Source organism: Erithacus rubecula (genome assembly GCF_903797595.1).
Source record: "Erithacus rubecula genome assembly, contig: SUPER_Z_unloc_2, whole genome shotgun sequence".
NCBI lineage: Eukaryota > Metazoa > Chordata > Aves > Passeriformes > Muscicapidae > Erithacus > Erithacus rubecula.
The window spans coordinates 6,389,546-6,408,530 of NW_027635860.1; the positions used below are offsets into that span (position 1 = coordinate 6,389,546).

Genomic DNA, 18,985 nt, shown 5'->3' on the forward strand with positions numbered 1-18,985 from the left:
AATACTGAGTTATCTACATGACCTGACTTACCCTAGCCCCTTATTATTCCACTCTGAGGAGGATGTTCAGCCAGAACAGTCAGCAAGTTTTAATCCACACAAATAGCTGCATTATCACATATTTTCTAAAAAAGTCAAAGGCTGATGCCTCTTTTGTGAGCTACATGCCCAATCACGTGCAGATGCTTTGGAAAGTTATTTCCTTTTCACTTCCCATCTGCTCAAAAAAAATACCTTGTTTTCCCAGCAACTTTTTTTAACCCTGAATTTTGCAACCGAACACCTTTCCCTGCTGCCCATGTTTTTTAGCAGTTCAAGTCCTAGCGGGCTTTGTACTGGTCTCACTCCTGTTTTAGCCAATAAAGAAAAACCAAAGCAAAAAGTTCTACCAGGCTCACAGCTTCCAGGATTAAAACAATGTTAAGAACAACAGGTGTCAGTCCATTCCCGGTTCTGGCAGCAAGAATGAAAACCATCTTCTGCATAAAAAGTTTATACAGTCACTTTTCTGGCAGCATTTTGCTCCTGGCTTTCATTTTGAATGTACCATTGGAAATGTACCATTGTCATTTCCTTCTGATTATCAGCCTTTAGAGGACCACCTGGTGAGCTCTGCATTTGCTCCACAGCTTCCCCAAGCTATGTGGATGCTTTCCATAACTAGCTTAGCAGGTCAACTTAATAGCTAAATTCTAACCAGTATTTCTGCTCTGTGGCTTCTTAAATAGCCACTGGGCTGAGTGAGGCTCTTTCTTTTTAAAAAAATAAAAAAAACCCCAAACCAAACTTGTTAGGAAATTCAGGTTGAAAGAACTCAACTTGCAATTATTATTATTATGGATAACTCAGCTTGTTTTCCTCTTTAAAAGAGTTTATTAAATGCAACCCAAAGACTTCCATGATCAACAGTAAGGAAATTAACTGCCAACAAGTTCTGGTCCAAGTGTTCCTTTGTGTGCACAGCTATCAGCTTCTGAAAGATACTGTCCACAAAAAACCTCTGGGTCCCATGCTAGCTATGTTTTAGAAGTACACTGCCTTGGCCTAAAGCCCAAGGGCAAGAACAGACACCAACACCCAAAAAGCCAAGCCAAGCCTTCTCCCCCTGCTGTCTTTGGTATTTACCATCCTCTGCAATAACTACCAGAATCCAAAACACATCTGAACAGCAGTATATAACAGCTAATACTCATGTTTCAGCAGCAGTGATACCTGCAGAGAGAAAAGGACATACAGGGCACTGTCTAAATCACCTCAGTTACGTCAGGCGGCAAGTATACAGGTAACAAAGAATCCCAATGTCAGCTGCCATAGGGAAATAATTTATTTCCCTTTCTTCTCCAGCTGAAGCTGCTACAGGGGGAAGACAATATCTAGTGTCCTACATATCTCCAGAAACAAGGCCTCTAACAGTCCAGGTGGGATTTGGTTATTCTTGCTAAAGTGCTCTAAAGGACATAACTGCCCAAAATACATCCATGGTATATTGAGGTGCCATTAAGAAAACGCCAATGGAATTAAAAGCTAAGTGAAGATCAGGTGCTGCATAGAGAAGATGAAAGACTGAAGATCTTTGTTATGAAACAATAGGAACCAGAGATATTTTTTCACTTCCCATTTAAAATGATTTGTATTATAAATTCTACACTCCTTTTGGTAACAGCCATTAGCCATTCCCAGATAGGGCTGCATTTTAGTGACTGATGGAGAGATGGGTGCACACATAGATTCCACATCAGAGTATGATTTAGGATGCCTATCTGACAAAGTCCCAAGTAGAAAAGAAGACCAAAATGCCAAGTCATCTGTATACAGTGGAATTTAAGTATTTATTGAAAAAGTAAACCTTTGGACACACTGCAATTAAAAAAAAAAAAGGAAAAATACAAAGAATCTATTGGATTAAGCAGCCAAAAGCCAGCAATATTACAAGCTGTTTACATACCAACATTTACATTAATTTAAACAAGTGGCATGTCACCAACATGTAAAATATACTTCAAGAGTTTAAAAATCAAGTTGAGTTTTGAAAGACACAAGGCTACCACATGCGAACATGGGTTTGGTCATTCAGTTTAAAATCCCCTCTTGTACTGAAATGTTCAGTCTTCAAATTATACAAGTGGATAGCTAGCAGCTGTTGCTATTCCACAGTGGTTCTTCCTGTCCTTGGCCATGTAGATATATCCTTTGTCGCCCCACTTCTCACCCCAGCTGAAAACAAAAGCAAAATGTTTGTTTACATATTCAGAAGTTACTTATTTACTGCCCTCCCTCATTAAGCGTTTAAAACTGAAAACTGCTGCCTTCTACACTTGGAGAAAATCCAAAACAGCTGCAGCCAAAAACTTAAATGTTTTCCAGCAATTAAAAGCCTCCCAGGAAGAACCTCAGGATCACAGAACTGAAGAACGCAGTCATTCTCTCACGAGGTAGTCACATTGATGTGCAAACCTTGACTACAGGTGCCTGAAGCTCAGACACTGCTCCCAGGCAATTTATGGGAAGTCAAAGGCTGCAAACAGCATTTGAGGGTGGTGCCCCAGTAATGCTGAGAACATGAGACAACCTCATGTGATGTGCCCTTCGGCATTAATTTATTTCCCCTCCAACCTAGGAGGTAACTCCATCTTTAAAGTTCAAGTATTATCCTATTTCACAGAAGTGAGCAGCAGCCTGCTTGTAAAAAAATCCATTAAACTCCCACAAGCAGGCTTCCTCCTGCTCCCCTTGACTCCACTGCTTTATTATCTACTAGGTTTACAGGCTGTTTTAGCACTGGGCTCTCTTACATTAACTGAACAAGCAAAGTAAGATGACTACTTTGGGCTTACTTTATTTGGCTGCCAGCAGCACAAGATGTATTCTACATCTCGTAATATCATACAATCTGAAAACAATCTCCAGATTTCCATTACTGTTGTCTCTCTACCTTCCCCCACACAATTGACAAACTACCTTCTATTCTCGCCTGGATATATAACACAGATCTTACCTGTTCTTAACAATCCAGTATTTCTTTCCATCTACATCTTCCCCCTCAAAGCCATAACCTACAACCAGAACACCGTGGTCCAAGTCTTCACTGCTGCAGTCTGGTTCATAGTAGATACCTGAAAAGGTATAAATTCACTCATGAGCAAAATTACCTCTAGAAAACCCTAAACCCTCAAAAGCAGCTCTGTGTATTTTGACTTAAATGTTGCAGAGCTGCTTGGAAGTTACAGAAAAGAATCGTAAGTGAAGTTTATCATGGCCAAAACTGAGGGATAAGTAGATACATGCAAGAGAAATATATGAGGAAAACCTGACCTAGAATTAAAATGACTTCTAAATTATCATACCTGGTTTTTTTTTCTTTTATAATCTATTTAACTGTAGGGCAATGACTACTGAGTAATTAAAAAAAACCCAATTCTGAATGAGTGTAATTAACAAATCCCCACCTGACTGATAGAACTGAAATGAAGAATGGCCTGCATCAATAGCAACAGACACTGGACCCACAGCTGCAACTGCTTTCATGAGAGCTCTTTCGTGTCCTTGAGGGATGTCAACAAAGCCAGTGTCATTAGCAGCATTGTATTCTGCCTTGTAGCGACAGTCCTCATCATCCTAAGCAGAGAAAGCTGCAGTTATTAACACAGTTTTGCATTTAACACACAGGTAAGCACAGAACTACCACACATTATACGACTTTGCTGGTTTGAAAGCAAGGGACTGAAGAGGATCCAACTGCCTCAGCAGCACTTTGAAAGGATAACAGACAGGTAATACAGAAGAACTGCTTCTGAGATTCTCAAAAGTACAGAAGAAGTTAATGACAGTGGGGCCCAAAACATCCCCACCAACTTTACTGAGGTGAAGAGGGCCATCACACTCTGGAATTCTGCCCTCTTTGGTGGACACAACAAGTATCTTTACAGGAAGAAAAGAAATCCAGAATGCACTAATGGGCAATGGAAGAAAGCCAAGTATTCATTAATTACAAAGCAATCCAGAAACTGCTCATGGAGCAAGCACTTAAAATCCACAATTTTAACATGTCATAGTCTGAAAAGCTGTACAGAATGATTTGAAAGTTAGGAATTTGTATTACATGACCTTACAAACAACATTTGGGGGTGGTATTTCCAGTGGGTGTTTTTTGTTTGCTTGGGCTGGGTGGTTAGTTGTTTGTTTGGCTTTTTTGTTTTTTTATGGTAAAGTCTGAACTGCTGATGTCACATACATTTACAGCAGGAGAGAGATGAGGTGAGGCCTAGTTTGGAAGCCAGGTCATGTAAACTGAAACGGATTCAAGCAAGCACATCCTTCCCTTACCTGCGTTATAGGTTAGTACCAAAGTTGTTTTCCCAACTATAGCTCAATTGCTTACTTTTTGTACTCAGCAAGTTAGGTGCTCCCTATAATCAACTGGGATCTCTAGAACAACCAAGATTACGAAAAAGCTGAGATTACAGGGACACAGGTGAACAGGAACCCTGATCCAATGTTGTTTACAACAAAAGGTATTGCTATTGCCCATGAAGACAACACAAAAGCTGTAAGATTCTCTATAGTGAGCAGAGCTCTTAAAAGGTAAAAGCCACAAACTATGGGCTGATACCACAATTGACTACTGCCCTTTTATCCTCTTGTGTCTAACATTTGATAGATCATTAGAGAGATTTTAATAGCCTGTCCATTTTATCTATTTATGCACATTTACTCCAGAAACAGAACTCAAGGCTTTAACAATTGCTGTTAAAAATCCAATTGACACCAGCCACAAGAATTAGGTGGTCTATAGGCAGCAACTCTGTAATAGGTCAGTTATGGGAAGATGAATTGCTGTCCTACCACTAAGTAGCACTGTTGACAAGGGCTGGGTTCTTGGTTTGGTGTGGCAACCAAGATAAGACATGATAGAAGGGCAGCAAGGGGGAGGGATAAGGATATTTTCCTAACTGGTCTGTCAAGATTTTGCCCTCAAAGACCAGTGCCGTATGTGATTCCTGCTGGGGCTAGCAGCCATGAATGACAGACACACTACGTCTATACAGACACTTTCCTTTCCAGGTATGAGTTTCGTATGAGTTTCCCAACACACAATTATTTCCACACAAAAGACATGACACCTGCAACACAAGTTCAGCTATTCCACCTACCTTTGCAGTGTATGGGTAGGATTCCTCTGAATCAATGCCCCCATTATCCTGCACGTATTGGAAAGCCTGGTCCATGAGACCACCATTACAACCTTGATTCCCCTCAGGGCGAGAGCAGTCCACCAGATTCTGTTCACTCAGTGAAACAAGTTTGCCAGTTTTCCTGAAGTGCTGCCCTTCAAGAGCTCCTGTTGTGCTGAAAGCCCAGCAAGAGCCACACTGACCCTGAAGTAAAGTGAAATCATAAGTTACAAACCCGGACAGGTATAAAATGGTGCTTAGTCTAGTAAGCTTGTACTAGGCACCATTAAAAATGTGCAATGTTTTTCCTCTATGAAAGTGGATATAGCATTCAGGAAATTGGACCTGTAGAAATTCACCATCAGATAGTACCTGGTCTTTAACTGGAGTTACATATCCCTTCTCTCGCCAATCTACTGATCGTGGCGCTTCCAGGAAGTTGGGTTCAAGAAACTGAGATCCTCTGTATTTTCTTCCTGACTTCTTGTGTACATAACCATTCATCAGCTGTCTGAACTCATCAGTTGTCTGAAAAACAAATCAATATATGCAGTTGCTATATATTACACACCATTACTTAGAACACTACATTACATGTCACTATACATACCATGTCGCCAAACTGATTCATTCCCAACTTGTAGCTGTGTTTTCCTAATGCATGATCCAGATTATGGATTTCAATCATTTTCAGATTCTTCTCCCATACCATTCTCCTCCAGCCTTCGTCTCTCTAAGGAGCCAAAAAAACCAGCGTAATTCAAGGAGGCATTTCAAACCAAGTTCTCCTGCACAACAAGATTTCTAAGGCTCATAATACTCGGGCAAATGTAGACTACTCGAACGGGAAGCGTGAACGATGTTAAGAGGTGGTTCTTCTACCGCCTTCATAAGAAAAACAACGAGTACAGTGCAGCTGAGTCAGTACACAAACACAGGAAAGGAACCCGGGAAGAGAAGGATTATGCTTCCCAAGCGCTGCCCATAGCCGGCGTTGTAACAAAGCCGACATGACTCAGCTGGTGGGGCCCAGCCCCGTGCGCGCAGCGCTGGCCCCGCAGAGCGCCCACCCCGGGGGCTCACCTCATGATAGTCCTTCTTGTGCCACGACTTCCACAGCTCCCAGTGGTCGTCCAGCTCGGGGTCCAGCCTCGGCGCGCCGAGAACCACGCCCAAGCAGAGGCATAGCGTGGCCACGAAGGGGTTCATGCTGGCAGATCTGCCAAGGACGGAGGAACAGCGGTCAGGCAGGGCGCCCCGAGCGCGGGGGATGCCAGACCCGCGGCTGCCCGGCGCCCTCCGCCAGCGAGGGCCCGGAGCCGCGCACCCCGCGCTGCCCGCCCCGCCCTCGGCCGCGACTGTAAACAAGCCCGGGCGGCGCGGCCGGGACGCGGCGCGTGCAGCCGGCGGCTCCCGAGGGAGAGGCTGGAATGGCGGCTCCTTCCCGGCAGGAGCGGCCCCACCGCGGGACAAGGACGCGGCCGAGGCCGGCCCTCCCCACACGCCCCCGCCTCGCAGCCCGCGCTCACCAGGCTCGAGGGTCCCCGCCGCACTGCTCCTCCTCTGCCCGGCGACGCTCGGCCTCCGCCGCCCCTCTTATCCCGGCCGCGGCCGTGCCCGCCCCGCCGCGCCCATTGGCGGCCGGGCCGGGCCGGGCCGCGCCTCCCGCCGGGCCCGGGGCGGGGCGGGGGTGCCCAGGCTGTCCCGCATCGCCCCCGGGACCGGGCCGGTGCGGGGCCTCCCTGGGGCCATCCTGCGCCGCCGGAGCCGCTAGATTGGGCAATGTTTGTCCGAGTATTTACCCCGAGCGCTGTCGGGCCGGAGATTGTGGCAGCACGCTAAGCCTGGTGGAATTTAACCCGGAGGGACTTAAAGCGGGCAGCTGGCAGAACGAAGGAGAAACTAATTCTGGAGGCAAAAAGATACGAATGGTCGGTGCTGGAGCCCCAGCATCATCCGTGTGCTCCCAGTGAGGGCTCCTGCTCGGGTCCTGCTCTGCTGGGGCTGGGGAGCCGCTGCCCCCTGGCTCTGCCGGAGGCTCTGTGGAGCACGGCTGGCAGCGCCGCTTCCATGAGGCTGGCACCGGGCAGGTGGGAGGAAGCATCTCCCACTGCGCACAGCAGCGTGGCGGTGACACTGCTGCCAGAAACAATTCCAGAAAACCATTTTCTTTCCCTATGTTTTAGTGTCTGAAAACAGCTTTATTGTTTTTATTTTGGCAAATTGTTTTTTTGTTTGTTTGTTTTCCTTTTAAAATTTTTTCTGTCTCTGGACCCAAGCTTAGAAAAAGGTGTTTTAGCACCAATGGTGGCTAGTGTTTATTTGCATAGCATGCAGTAGTAACTACTGTGACATCAAGAGTTGCAACACAGATGAGATAGTAGTAGATTTGCATGTGGACTTGGTTTTCATGTAAGCAGTAATAGCCAAACTTTGATTTTTAACAGGGATCTTTTCTACAGTAGTAGAATTATTGCAAGTTGTGTGAGGTTCGTCCTTAAACCCTTGTAGAGCTAGCATTGCTGATAGCTTTAGCTTATAAACTTCCATATATTTAGTGTAAAAATCAGGGTTTGCAGACTATTACACAACATTTAAAAGGAAGAAATCATATGATATGTACTTCTCACTTTTTTGATGCCTTAAGACACACAGTATATTGCTAAAACAAGCAATACTTGTTTCTTCACGAGGATAATCTCAGGAACACTCTGGCCTGAGGAAACCTTAGAGAGCCAAATACATAAAGATAAGTTGGAGGGGTTGTCTTGTCTTTTTAAAGTACTTGTGCAACTCCCCTATGCATTTGTATCTCTCCAGCATGAAACTTTTCACTTCATAATCGATTCACATTTAAATACCTCAGGAGAGTTATATATAACATCATCTAGTCTGATTAACTCATAATTTTGTCTTGGGCTTTGGGCTTTTCTGAGATGTGTGGCATTTGAAAATATTTTACTTAACATCTTTTTGCTGATATTTTTTGTTCAGTTGGACTTCTCAGTCCTGTTTAAGTTAGCTTTGTTTATGCAATCGTATCTGGTATTGACTGAGCATGGAAAGGCTACAAGTAAGTTACCAATGAACTATGGACAAGAAGTTCTCTTCTTAAAGGACAAGAAGTTTAGCTGGCGTGACAGGAGGTAATGTCTAAATTGCAGAAGGTCTTGCACCATAAGTCACATGTCTGCTGTTCCGTAATGTGCCCTGAGATGCACCAAGACAAACTGATGCTTTTCTGGATGATATGAGGTCCTGTCTCTTTGGGGAAGTTACCATGTAGTCAGCTAAGATATGATACCATTGTGCTGTTCTCACCTTCTGAACTCTCTTAGTGCACGTACATGCACACACACACAGGAGTCAAACATTGTGCTTACTATGAAGGTAAATTCACCCTACAAGTTTATTTAACAACTGTAGGGAAATCTTAGCTGAGAAGTTGTTGAAATCCATGAAGGAGACAAGAATACTTTCACCTTCAGCATGTTGACTTAGGCTTGTATGAGTCATAAGTGTTGTGTGGATATATCAATTCCCTATATATTTGGCTAAGGATGTTTGAGAGTCCAGGTGCAAAAGTGTAAGCATATGCAAGGGAAATCAGCACAGCAACAGCCATGGTCAGAATTTGGTCGTCACAAGAGTAGCCATTTAGAAACCCGTGATAGGAAGCTGGACTAGGACCACCTCCAACTTCTGGATGCACATTTCCTCTCTGAGAATTTTATTATAATGCATCAAAGTGAATTCTGACAGCCGTGTTGCAGCAGCTGTTCATTATTTCAGGCAAGGTAAAAACACCATGTTACAGAGCTAGTAGGCATCCCTCTGTTACTATTTCTGCTGCTCCTGCCTGTGCACCACAATGTGTTCGCAAGCCAAACTGTAAGCCCAGTGTGATCTGCTGAAGTGAACAGAGAATCAGTAGCATCAGTTACAGGCAATAACTGGGCAGATAGAAATAATTTTCCATCAAACTGTGCAATCTTGTGACAGTATGCTGCCATAGCAGCCTTTGCTCTATTGAAAACATCTATGTGGAGACTGAGCATGAACTCCTCCTGGGTTAGCAGAGAGAAGGGCTGAAATCAGGAGCTCCTTCAGTTCTTCTGTGTAAAAGCTCAGTTGATGCCTTCCAGTCCATAAGAGACTTAGCTAGCCATGCTAATCACAATAGTCAGTGTTCTGTCTGCAATAATCCAAAGATTTAACTTGAAAGAAAGACACTTGTCCATTACTTAAAATCTCTTCATTTCAGAGGATAACTTTCCAAATAGTTTTTTTTTTAACACCCCCAGCTTTTGAGGAACTCTAGATATGCAAAACTCCAGGTATTTTGCCAAAGGCCATACCACTCTTCTAAGATGCAGGAATAACACCTTTTAATAACTAGTCATGTCACTGTTGCAACAGCTAAGTTTGCCAACTGCAGTTGGCAACGATCAAGCCCTGCAAGTTACCAGATAACAGAGTCCATACATTTTTAAATAGTGCCAAGAACTTGCATAGCAGTGTGCTGCCCCTGAAGCTGAAGGAGTCAGTTCAGCATTGAATCTCCAAGGACAGATCTCATCAACATGAGATGTGCTGCTGCAGCTACCAAGTGTGCTTAATGCTGCTTGGTACTGCACAAGTTGTTGCATCACATGTGTGCAGCACAATGCTCTCCCTTAGGAACCAATCTACTTTTTTGAATCCAGGACTTTTGAAACTTTTTTTGGTACCTTTAAATCCTTGCTGTTCTTTGTTCTTCTGGTACAAATACACAGAGGAAGGAATCAATCTGCATCTGCCAGAAGACAACCCAGCAATCAGAAAAGCTAAGCTCCTTTGTAATGGCAATTGACTTGCCAAGCTACAGGAGGCTGACTATATGTGAAAACCATCTGAGCAATGTAAACAGAATAAGCTATATCACACTCAGCTGTGACAAGACTGTGTGCACCAGCAGCTCCTCCAGACCAGCAATATCAAGATAACTCATGAGTCATGATCTTTACTGAAGTAAAATTAAGTGGTTTGTTTGCATGCCAGTTTATATGAACGGCTAAGGTAGGATGACATTTATTTTATTCGGTCAAAATGTTGGATGAGTTTTTGCATTACTATTCAGACTGAATTCAGGGGTTTTGTTCCATAAATAAAAATATTGAACTGGTTTACTTAGAAAGCTATGCTTGTGAATGTGTTTGTTTATACAAATATTAAAGTCTTCTAGCTTGCAATCTAGTTTCTGTCATTTCACCCTACTCACTATGGCTTAAGAATAGATTTCTACAGAAGCATGATCTCAGTCAAGACGTATTTTAGGGTGATACAGCTTAAAACGCATATTACTGGATTTCATAGCAAGCTTTTACTGACCAGCTTCCATTAGATGCTACCAAAACAAAACAAAATTAAACAAAACAACAAAATAAAACAAACAAACAAAATAAAAACAAATTTTAAAATTCACGTCTCATATGTATTTCTGTTTACCCAAAAATTGATCCAGTGTAGAAAATCACTGTAACATTGTAAGAACACTGTGCTGATTTTACATCCCAGAGTCTGATTTGTGTGTAAGAAATACCAGTTATATTTGTCTTTCAGAAAATGAAACTTTAAAAATCCAGGACAACTTTCTTTTCTAAAAAAGAATTACGATTTTCTTTTATTTTATTGTAAAGATTCTTCTTGAGGAAAAAAGCACAGTAAATTTCTGAAACCAGAGCGACTGCTTCAGAAAGCTGTGAGGATGTGAGAAAACAATTACGGTAGGGATATCCCTATGCTTCTTGCTTTAATACTTATTATTAGTGGCACACTCAGATGAGTTTAAGGAACTGCAGATATTTTTTATTTTAGCATGCCTGAGAAAAAGGCTACCAAATAAGCATGAGTGGTTTCTCTTCTTCTGTGCAGTTCCATAAGAATAACCAGCTTTCTTCCTCAGCCTAGGTATTCCTCACCACAGATATGAAGTGACACTGGAGTTTATGATGTCCCTCTGGGATTACCATAAGTAGCTTTTTAAGAATCTTTGTTTTGGATTCTCCCTAGTAAAATATAAGATTCAAACTGTTTCAGCTGGACCAGAACCCATAATGAGGTTAGTTGCATCATTAGTAGGTTAGGAAAGGAAGCAGTATTTCCTTCCAGAAAACCCATACAGGATTCTGTGAGTATTTGGAAGACCTGGGAAATGGCTGAGGAGCAGTGATACAATCCTTCTGAACTTCTTTGTTTTCAGTGGTCTTGTGATCTGCCAGAATCACCATTTCCTCACCCAAGTACTAGATAAGAAACCACATTCCAGCTTCTCTGCTGGCCCACGGGGCAGAGGCGACTTCGTTTGCATCTCAATGTCTCACCTAGTCACAGGACTTGGAAAATGATGCAAGAGATTGCTTGCCTTGCAAGAAAGACCGGGTGGGAGTCCTCCATTACTTCAGGGTTAGGGTTTCTCAAAAGCAGTATTTTTTTATTTTTTTTTTTAAACAAACGTTAAATACTGAGTTTGAAGTCAGCTTTGAAGCTTTGACCATGGTGTAACTCACATGGTTTAAATTTTAAACTTTAATTTGGTTGATTCCTCATTCATTCCTCAATGTGTCTTCCTGATTTCTAGCAGGTAGTAATTTCTGTGTTTTGGGAGATTTGAAAGCTAACCAGGGGAATAGCGGGAGTATGCAGGGAAGTATCATCTTGAATTGTTGAAGAAGTTCAGAAATACAGACTAATTTTCACATTTTATTGATGTTTGTCTAAAATGTAAAGGTAATTGGTGTTTTTTCTTCCTTACACTAAGAAGGATATTAGAAAGAAAAACACTCAGAAATATTTACCATTTCCTGACTCTCCTAATTTAAAATTTTATTCTAACAAGCTGGAAGTTGTAAATCCAGTCTGTATTGTAAAATTCGTCTGACCGAGATCAATTTTTTGCTGCTCATCAATACTCTACAGATCACAGTGAAAGCATTTTAACATATTTCAAAGAAGATGTGAGGAGGATTTCACATACTATTTAATATTTGAAATCACATTTTGTTTTTGTTTAATGATCTAACATTTCTATTTTGAGACGGGAGCAGTAATAAAGTTCAGAGAAATGTAAATGTTGCAGTGTTTGATTATGATGTTTGTGCTCCTGGAAAGCCATTATAAACAGTTGCATAGCATGAAAAACAAACCTGTGTCTCTTGGAGTAGTAGTGTCTAAAGGGCAAGCTGACATGCTGGAAAGCCTTTCCCATGATAAGGTTAGAGACTGTGAATGAGGTGAGGAATTATTTTTAAACCAAAAGTTACAGGCTGGGCTTCATTAACAGATCATGTGAGAGAATGTTAAACAAAAGGTGCTTGCAGAAGAGGAGAGAGGCTATTGAAACAATCGAATATAGGTCTAAAGTTTGTTTTCCTGAAAATCAGGTAAGAACAAAATGACTGCATGTGCTTTTGGGGTAAGAGCAGTGGTGACTCACACCTGCTGTTATTCCTGTTTTTCAAGCAGACTGGGGAAAGAAGAAGCAGTAATTGTGCAGCTGTGGCCACTGAAATCAAATGAATTACTATGAACAAATCACTACAGGCTCTTCAATACCATTATTAGCCATGCTAAATAGTAATTCATCGCATCTCTTTTCCTATTTCTGCCAGTCAAAAAAAGTGCAAGGCTTACCTAGTTTGAGGAATATGAACACATGTGATACAAATGAGTGAAATGTGCATTGCCTTGTCAGTCTCTGAGATTCAGCTGAAGCATTCTCAGCCCGTTGATCCTCAGGATGCTGGCAATTGCTGCCAGAGTTCATTATAATTTCAAATATTTTAATAACTGCTTAATCAGTGTGGCAGACACTACACCAGGTCTTTTATAGAACCTTAATGGCCACCAAGGACCTTCTTGATTTGAATATTTGCACTATCAGTGGAGCAGAGTTTCTTTTGATCTCTCCTTTGATCAGCCTCAGCCCGTGAGGCATCCCAAATGTATTCCACAAGCTTCAGGACAGCACAGCAGAAGGCAAATGACTTCTGCACTGGTTGTTCATTTGCCACTGAAAGTGAGTGTTTGCAAGAGGACATTCATCTGTGTATTAGGAGAAGATTTAGTTAGTGGCCAGCATGAAACAAGATACTTTAGGAATATGTTTCACATCACAGCAGTGTCTTGGTCACTCCATGAAAAGGCCATACATAGTTGCAGCAGCTGCAGAGCTGAGGGCTGAATGCTGCTTCTCAAATCTGTCATGAGCAGCTATATATAAGCTTATGCAATTTTGTCTTCTCCATATGGAAACATCCACAGGGATTTTACTAAACCTTGTCCTTGAGTTTGCAGAAGAGCACAGTGAGTGACTGACACAGTATGCATACAATCACTTCTCATCCTTGTCACCTGAGTCTTCCTCTGCTCTTATGGCAGGCTATCTCTTGATGTGATGCATTACTAGAAAAGTGGGCTGACCTGGATTGGTCGTGATGATGCCTACTGTAGCTCACAGCTGTGGTGGACTGTGGCCTAGCTGCCTAATACTGGGGCCTGCTCAAGGCAAGCTTCACCATTCCCATTACAGTGTACTCTGCCTCCAGCTTCCTCCCTCCCTGAGGTTCATTGCTCAAAGTCAGACTTGGACATTAGCTAAGTAAGTTGTTTTACACACTGGCCTGCAAACAACTCATTACTGACCACATCCATGATCTAATGCAAAAAAATTTGCCTTTGCCCATGGCTGGAAAGGTGGTGATGAAACCCACTTGTTCAGAGGCTGTGCTGATGCTGTGTACCTGGATTGCCTTCTGCTCTCCTGCCCCCTGATAGTGGTCCCAAGCTCTCCCATTAGCATGAAGGGCAGACACTTGAGCACACACTGCAATCCAGAATGCTGGCTGTTTCCTCTATCCCAGCTGACTTTTTTTAAGGACTTTGTTTTTGGCTAAACAAGTAACTGCTCAAAACAGAGGCTGTGTTTAAGGGTTTTGCCCAGGGTGAATGCAGTCTGCTCCAGCTACCATGTCTGTTAACAAAAGCTTTCCTTGGTGCAGGTTTCAGTGCAAATTTTCAGAAGCACTCAGGTCTCACACTAGACACATTCACAAGCTGCCTGCAAAAGTTTGATCCCCAAATACTATGATGAAGACAGACAGAGAGGATGGAAAAGAGGAAGAAAGTGAAGAAATATACAAAATAATCAACATACTAGCAGTCTAGAGTTTACCTAAAAGCCCCTTTTTTGTGACTGTTTTAATTATATGTACAGTAGCAAATATTAATATAAGTATTTTAAAAAAGATATTATTCTTCTTTTCCTCCTAGCAAATATGCTTGAATTTTGTATTTTTTTTCTTTTTCTTTTTTCTTTTTTTTCTTTTTGTTTAGGCAGTACTACTACATTAGCACTGCAGGACATCCACCCTACATAGTCTTACATTGTAACAGAGCAAGGACACCCAAAGTGGCTCCATACTGGCACAGCTATTTTCTTCCTGGATTTCATGAAAAAATAGATCTATAACTCAGGTATGAGATCACACACATTATTTCATCTGTTGTTCAATGCACTGAGTTTGTACTGTTCCAAAGCATTCATGGATTGTAAATGAAAATTCCTAGAAAGAAGGGTGAATTATTATGGAAAAATATACATCAGTGATGTTCTGTATTTATTATACTGTAATAATTTGAATTAAAATGCTCCATCATAATAATAGTAAAAATGTCTCCCCTTGAAGCAGTATTTAAAATTAAAACAACAGCATTGTCTAATCAAATACTGGATTAAACTTATTTGAGTTGTCTAGTAAGATTTCTAGTATCATATAGGAAGCTATTTTCACTTCTCATTTACTTCTCATTGATAGAAAAGCCAAGCAGAAGTGGCAAAATCTAGCTGGGATGAGCCCATACTTCTCTCTGTATTTGGCCACATTTAAAAATTACACTGCCTCTTGCCTAGTATGCAAGTCTTCGGTTACCTTGTTTTTCTGAAGGGAAATCAAGGAGTCACCAAAAAAAGTCTTTAAGAAATAGTTTAGAAAATTCTGACTCAGACAACTGTCTGACTTTTCATGTTAGCTTTCAAACCAGAATCAATATGAACATATTTTGAAATGATACCAGAATGTCTAGCATGGATATGTCTGCATATTTTAGCTCTGGCTGTAACATGCCCTTTTCACCTGGACTCAAGGCAAATTTTGTGCCTGTCTGATGATCCTGAACAAACCCGGTGCCACTGAGGTTGTTTGCTCCTGCTGCAGTAACCTCAGTGAGGTAGAAGTCCATCTCCTCTGCCGCCAGTGGTGTTTCTCTTAATCTCCCCTCAGATGACTGAGGTTATGTGCTGACGACTCCTCATGCAGAGTGAAAATGAAGACAGACAAAGGACAGAGTTGCTAAAAATGACTGATATTTGCCTTAAGCAGAATATGTGGGATTTTTTCATGTTTCCCCTGACTTTTCCACCCATCAAGCCAGTTCATAGTCCTTTACAGTGCTCTTTTATGTCTCAAATTCTTAAAAATGAAAATAACAAAAATAAGCCATTCCTGCTCCCTGTCCCCAAGCTTTATCACCAAGACCATTCACTCTGTAAAATTTGATTTAATTAAGTGTTAGCCTTACCTTATCACTGTCCTTTGAGAAGAGTAGAGGTCAGCAGCCACCTTAGATATTGTGTTAATACAAAATTGTGTTTTGTGGTTTTGGCTAGATCTTGACTGAAGATAATCAGAACAAAATAAAAAAGAGCTGATAAAATACCTCACTGTAGTGATATCACTACTAGAGATAATATTTTGCATTGATTAAACACCTTCCTCTCCATAAGCATTAACTAATAGAGCTTTGTTAACCAAGACCTGCAAGGCAGTAGGGGATCAAGCCTGAAAATAATTCAAGACCAGTGTCTCTATAAAACTTCCACAGAGTTGTCAGGACTCATTTCTACATATTTTCCTGGCTAGAGCCTGGTTGCAGAAACAAATTTTTTGGGCAGACAAATCAGCATATTGTTGCTGCAGCACTGGCCAGACTTTAGTGGAAGAAGATGAAAGCCAATTGTCAAACTAATTTTATTTTTTTAAAAATGAATTGCTAGTATGTTCTTTGTCAAGGGCCTGAACCATTTTTTATGCAAAACACTGGAAAGGCAACAAACGTTTATCTACCGAGTTTGTAATTAAATTCAGCTCAGATTTAGTTCTGCATACTGAATTCACTACAGGCTTGAAGGAGAAAATAATCTAGAACTATCACGGCCCAGTGAGGTCTTGGCTGACTTTTTGCTGTTCTCCTCCTCAAGCAGAGAAATCCAAGAGGATACCGGTATCTTTTTCTCTCATACTAGAGCAAAAATACATTCACAGTCACTCAGCTGCAGGTTTTTTAATAAATCTGAAGATACTAGGGCTATGGGGGACTCCTTATGTTAATCAAGGGAGATGTATCATAAAGGAAGAGTTTTATCCTCAGGTGCCTGGACAATCTTATCCTTACCTTCAGTTATATACTTGCAATTGTGTATATGCATAAATCACTTGCTCATTGCATGTTTTCCTCATATTTCCATTTTGTCCCTCTCTCCCACTGTTTTTGGGGACCACCAGGGTTTACCTCACATTTCTCAAACAGCCTTCCTAGTCAAGAGAATATTAAAGTTTTACATACATCACAGTGAAGTGATGCCTTACCATGCATCCTTACATAGGCTGAGCTGAAAGTGTGCAAGTAAGGGTTTCACTAGGTAGGCAATGCAGAATAAACTGTGAGATTCACACTTGTCCTGCTCCCACTCCCTTAGTCACACCATCAGTGCTTTCTGTTGTTTTTTTCCTGTGGTGAATATAAGGCCTAGGGCACCACATCATCCATGTGTCTATTTCCCTGTCATATCCTTTGAGGACATTAGCCATCACAACTCAGGTGTGAAAAGGAGAAGTCTTCAGCTTGCCTGGAAAACAGATTTTTGATAGGAGAGAAGAAAACCAAACCAGAACTTCTGCTGGGGGAAAGCCAGGGAGACCACAACTGGCACAAACCAGTGCTTGGCAGCTACACTGCAGTGTTCCCTGATCTGAGTATCTATAGCTCCAATCTGTAGCACAGCTTTCACTCACTCAGTGAGGATGGGAAGAGATACAGAGAGAAAAGAATAAACAGGAGACAAAAAAGTCCCAACAATAATGAAAATGAATTGGTTCTGCCTTCACACTACTTCTTCTGACATCCATTGATATCTCTCTCCCCAGCTGCTTTTTTGTTTACTTGCAGAAGATCCCACAGCTACCTCTATGTTATTACTGAAGTCTGATAGATTCTTAGAATTATGAATTGTAGCTAAGAAGAATAATTCTTGCCTGTGCTTCTTTTGTAAAGAAACAGAAGTGTATTGAAGCAAATGGACAGTGCAATATTCTTGTCTACAGAGCCCAAGACTTTGCACTGCAAGCAGGCATCCTACAAAGGAGGAGGCAAAGGCAGGAAGAGTTTTGCTTTTCTGTCTGACTGTTTCTGATTAGGTGAAGTCATCTGGGGTAAGGGAAATCACTAAAGATTTACCATTCTGCAGCTGCCAAATATGATGTGACAATGTGCTTCTCATCAGTAACAGAAATCAACAGTGATAATAAGCAGCAATCATTTTCCTAAGAAAGAATTTCAGAAAAGCAATTAAGATGAAAGAATCTTAGAAATACTAAAGGTCAACATATTGCCAGAGTAATCCATTATTCAATACACTTTTTAAAAACAGAACATTTTCCCACTTCTATAGATGGCATTTCTAGAACACTTGGCAAGACCCTCCAGCTATGCCAGTACTGAAGACACTGAAAAATCATGCCTTGTATTATTAACCACAGAGGGAGTCTCATATAATTCTATAGATTCACTCAAATGAATAAACTACACACACACAGACTTTTAAATGTTTGCAGGACTAAGCACTAAATACCTAAGCTTTCTACTTCAGTGGGATGAAGAATTATTTTTTTAGGTTCAGGGTATAGCTGATAACATTAAATCTTTTATGCACTTGTAATGCACTGCATCTTTTTTTCTTTTTTCTTTTTTTTTTTTTCCCAGCACTATACTAAATTTCAGGAAGACTAAAATAAAAAACTAATTATAGAGCACATATATTCAGGCTACTGAATAAAATGTCTTTTGAATAGTATGTAATGTAAGACAACATTTCTCAGAAGACTAAATTAAGAGTAACCTGATATTTTTTGACACCTGACTTGAGAAATGAACAAATTTCTAAGAGTTGTGTAAGCAAATTGTATGCTGTGGAGGCCAAGTGTAACTGTTAAGAAATTTTCTTCCTGCCTCAAAGCTACTGTGAAGACCACACAGCAATTTTTGCTAGGGTTACTTTCTGCAATGAAGTGTATGAGGATCACTGGTGTTTTGTTCAAACACAGGTGTTACATCAATATTTCATAGTTCTATCTATCTATCTATCTATCTATCTATCTATCTATCTATCTATCTATCTATCTATCTATCTATCTCCAATGTCCAAAGGTTCCAAACTGAGGGCTTGAATACAGTGATTCTGGTGGTGCTGCTGCTGTTTGTGTACAATGTGTTTCATGACAGAAGGAAGCTTCTCATTCTCCTTTAATCTGCCCTGGTTTCTTCTGTTAAGAGATATTATTGCACTGATGTGTGGAGAAGAATGTTCTGAGCATCAAAAGCTGAACATTTTCTTCAGGCAAGAGCTGATGAAGCTATGCCACTCACAGATGAGATTAGTAGTCACATTACTTGTATATGGAAACTGGCAGAGTTAGCACAGAAGATCAAAGCTGCTGTTT

General features: G+C 41.2%; 1 protein-coding gene and 1 long non-coding RNA gene across 2 annotated transcripts; one reads left to right on the plus strand and one right to left on the minus strand.

The window, feature by feature from the left end:
• Nucleotides 1-1,810: 1,810 nt before the first annotated feature.
• On the minus strand, nt 1,811-6,834 carry CTSL (cathepsin L). Its single transcript, XM_079331049.1, has 8 exons — nt 6,701-6,834; nt 6,255-6,390; nt 5,782-5,904; nt 5,544-5,699; nt 5,151-5,375; nt 3,447-3,615; nt 2,996-3,113; nt 1,811-2,214 (listed from the first exon to the last, which is right to left on the minus strand). Exons 2-8 carry the CDS (start codon nt 6,378-6,380, stop codon nt 2,115-2,117), a joined length of 1,017 nt encoding a protein of 338 aa, XP_079187175.1. The 5' UTR covers nt 6,381-6,390; nt 6,701-6,834; the 3' UTR covers nt 1,811-2,114.
• Nucleotides 6,835-12,430: 5,596 nt separating this feature from the next.
• LOC306814735 lies at nt 12,431-14,249 on the plus strand. Its single transcript, XR_013777232.1, has 3 exons — nt 12,431-12,592; nt 12,675-12,785; nt 14,217-14,249. It is a non-coding gene; the product is annotated as an uncharacterized lncRNA (long non-coding RNA).
• The last annotated feature ends 4,736 nt before the right edge of the window (nt 14,250-18,985 follow it).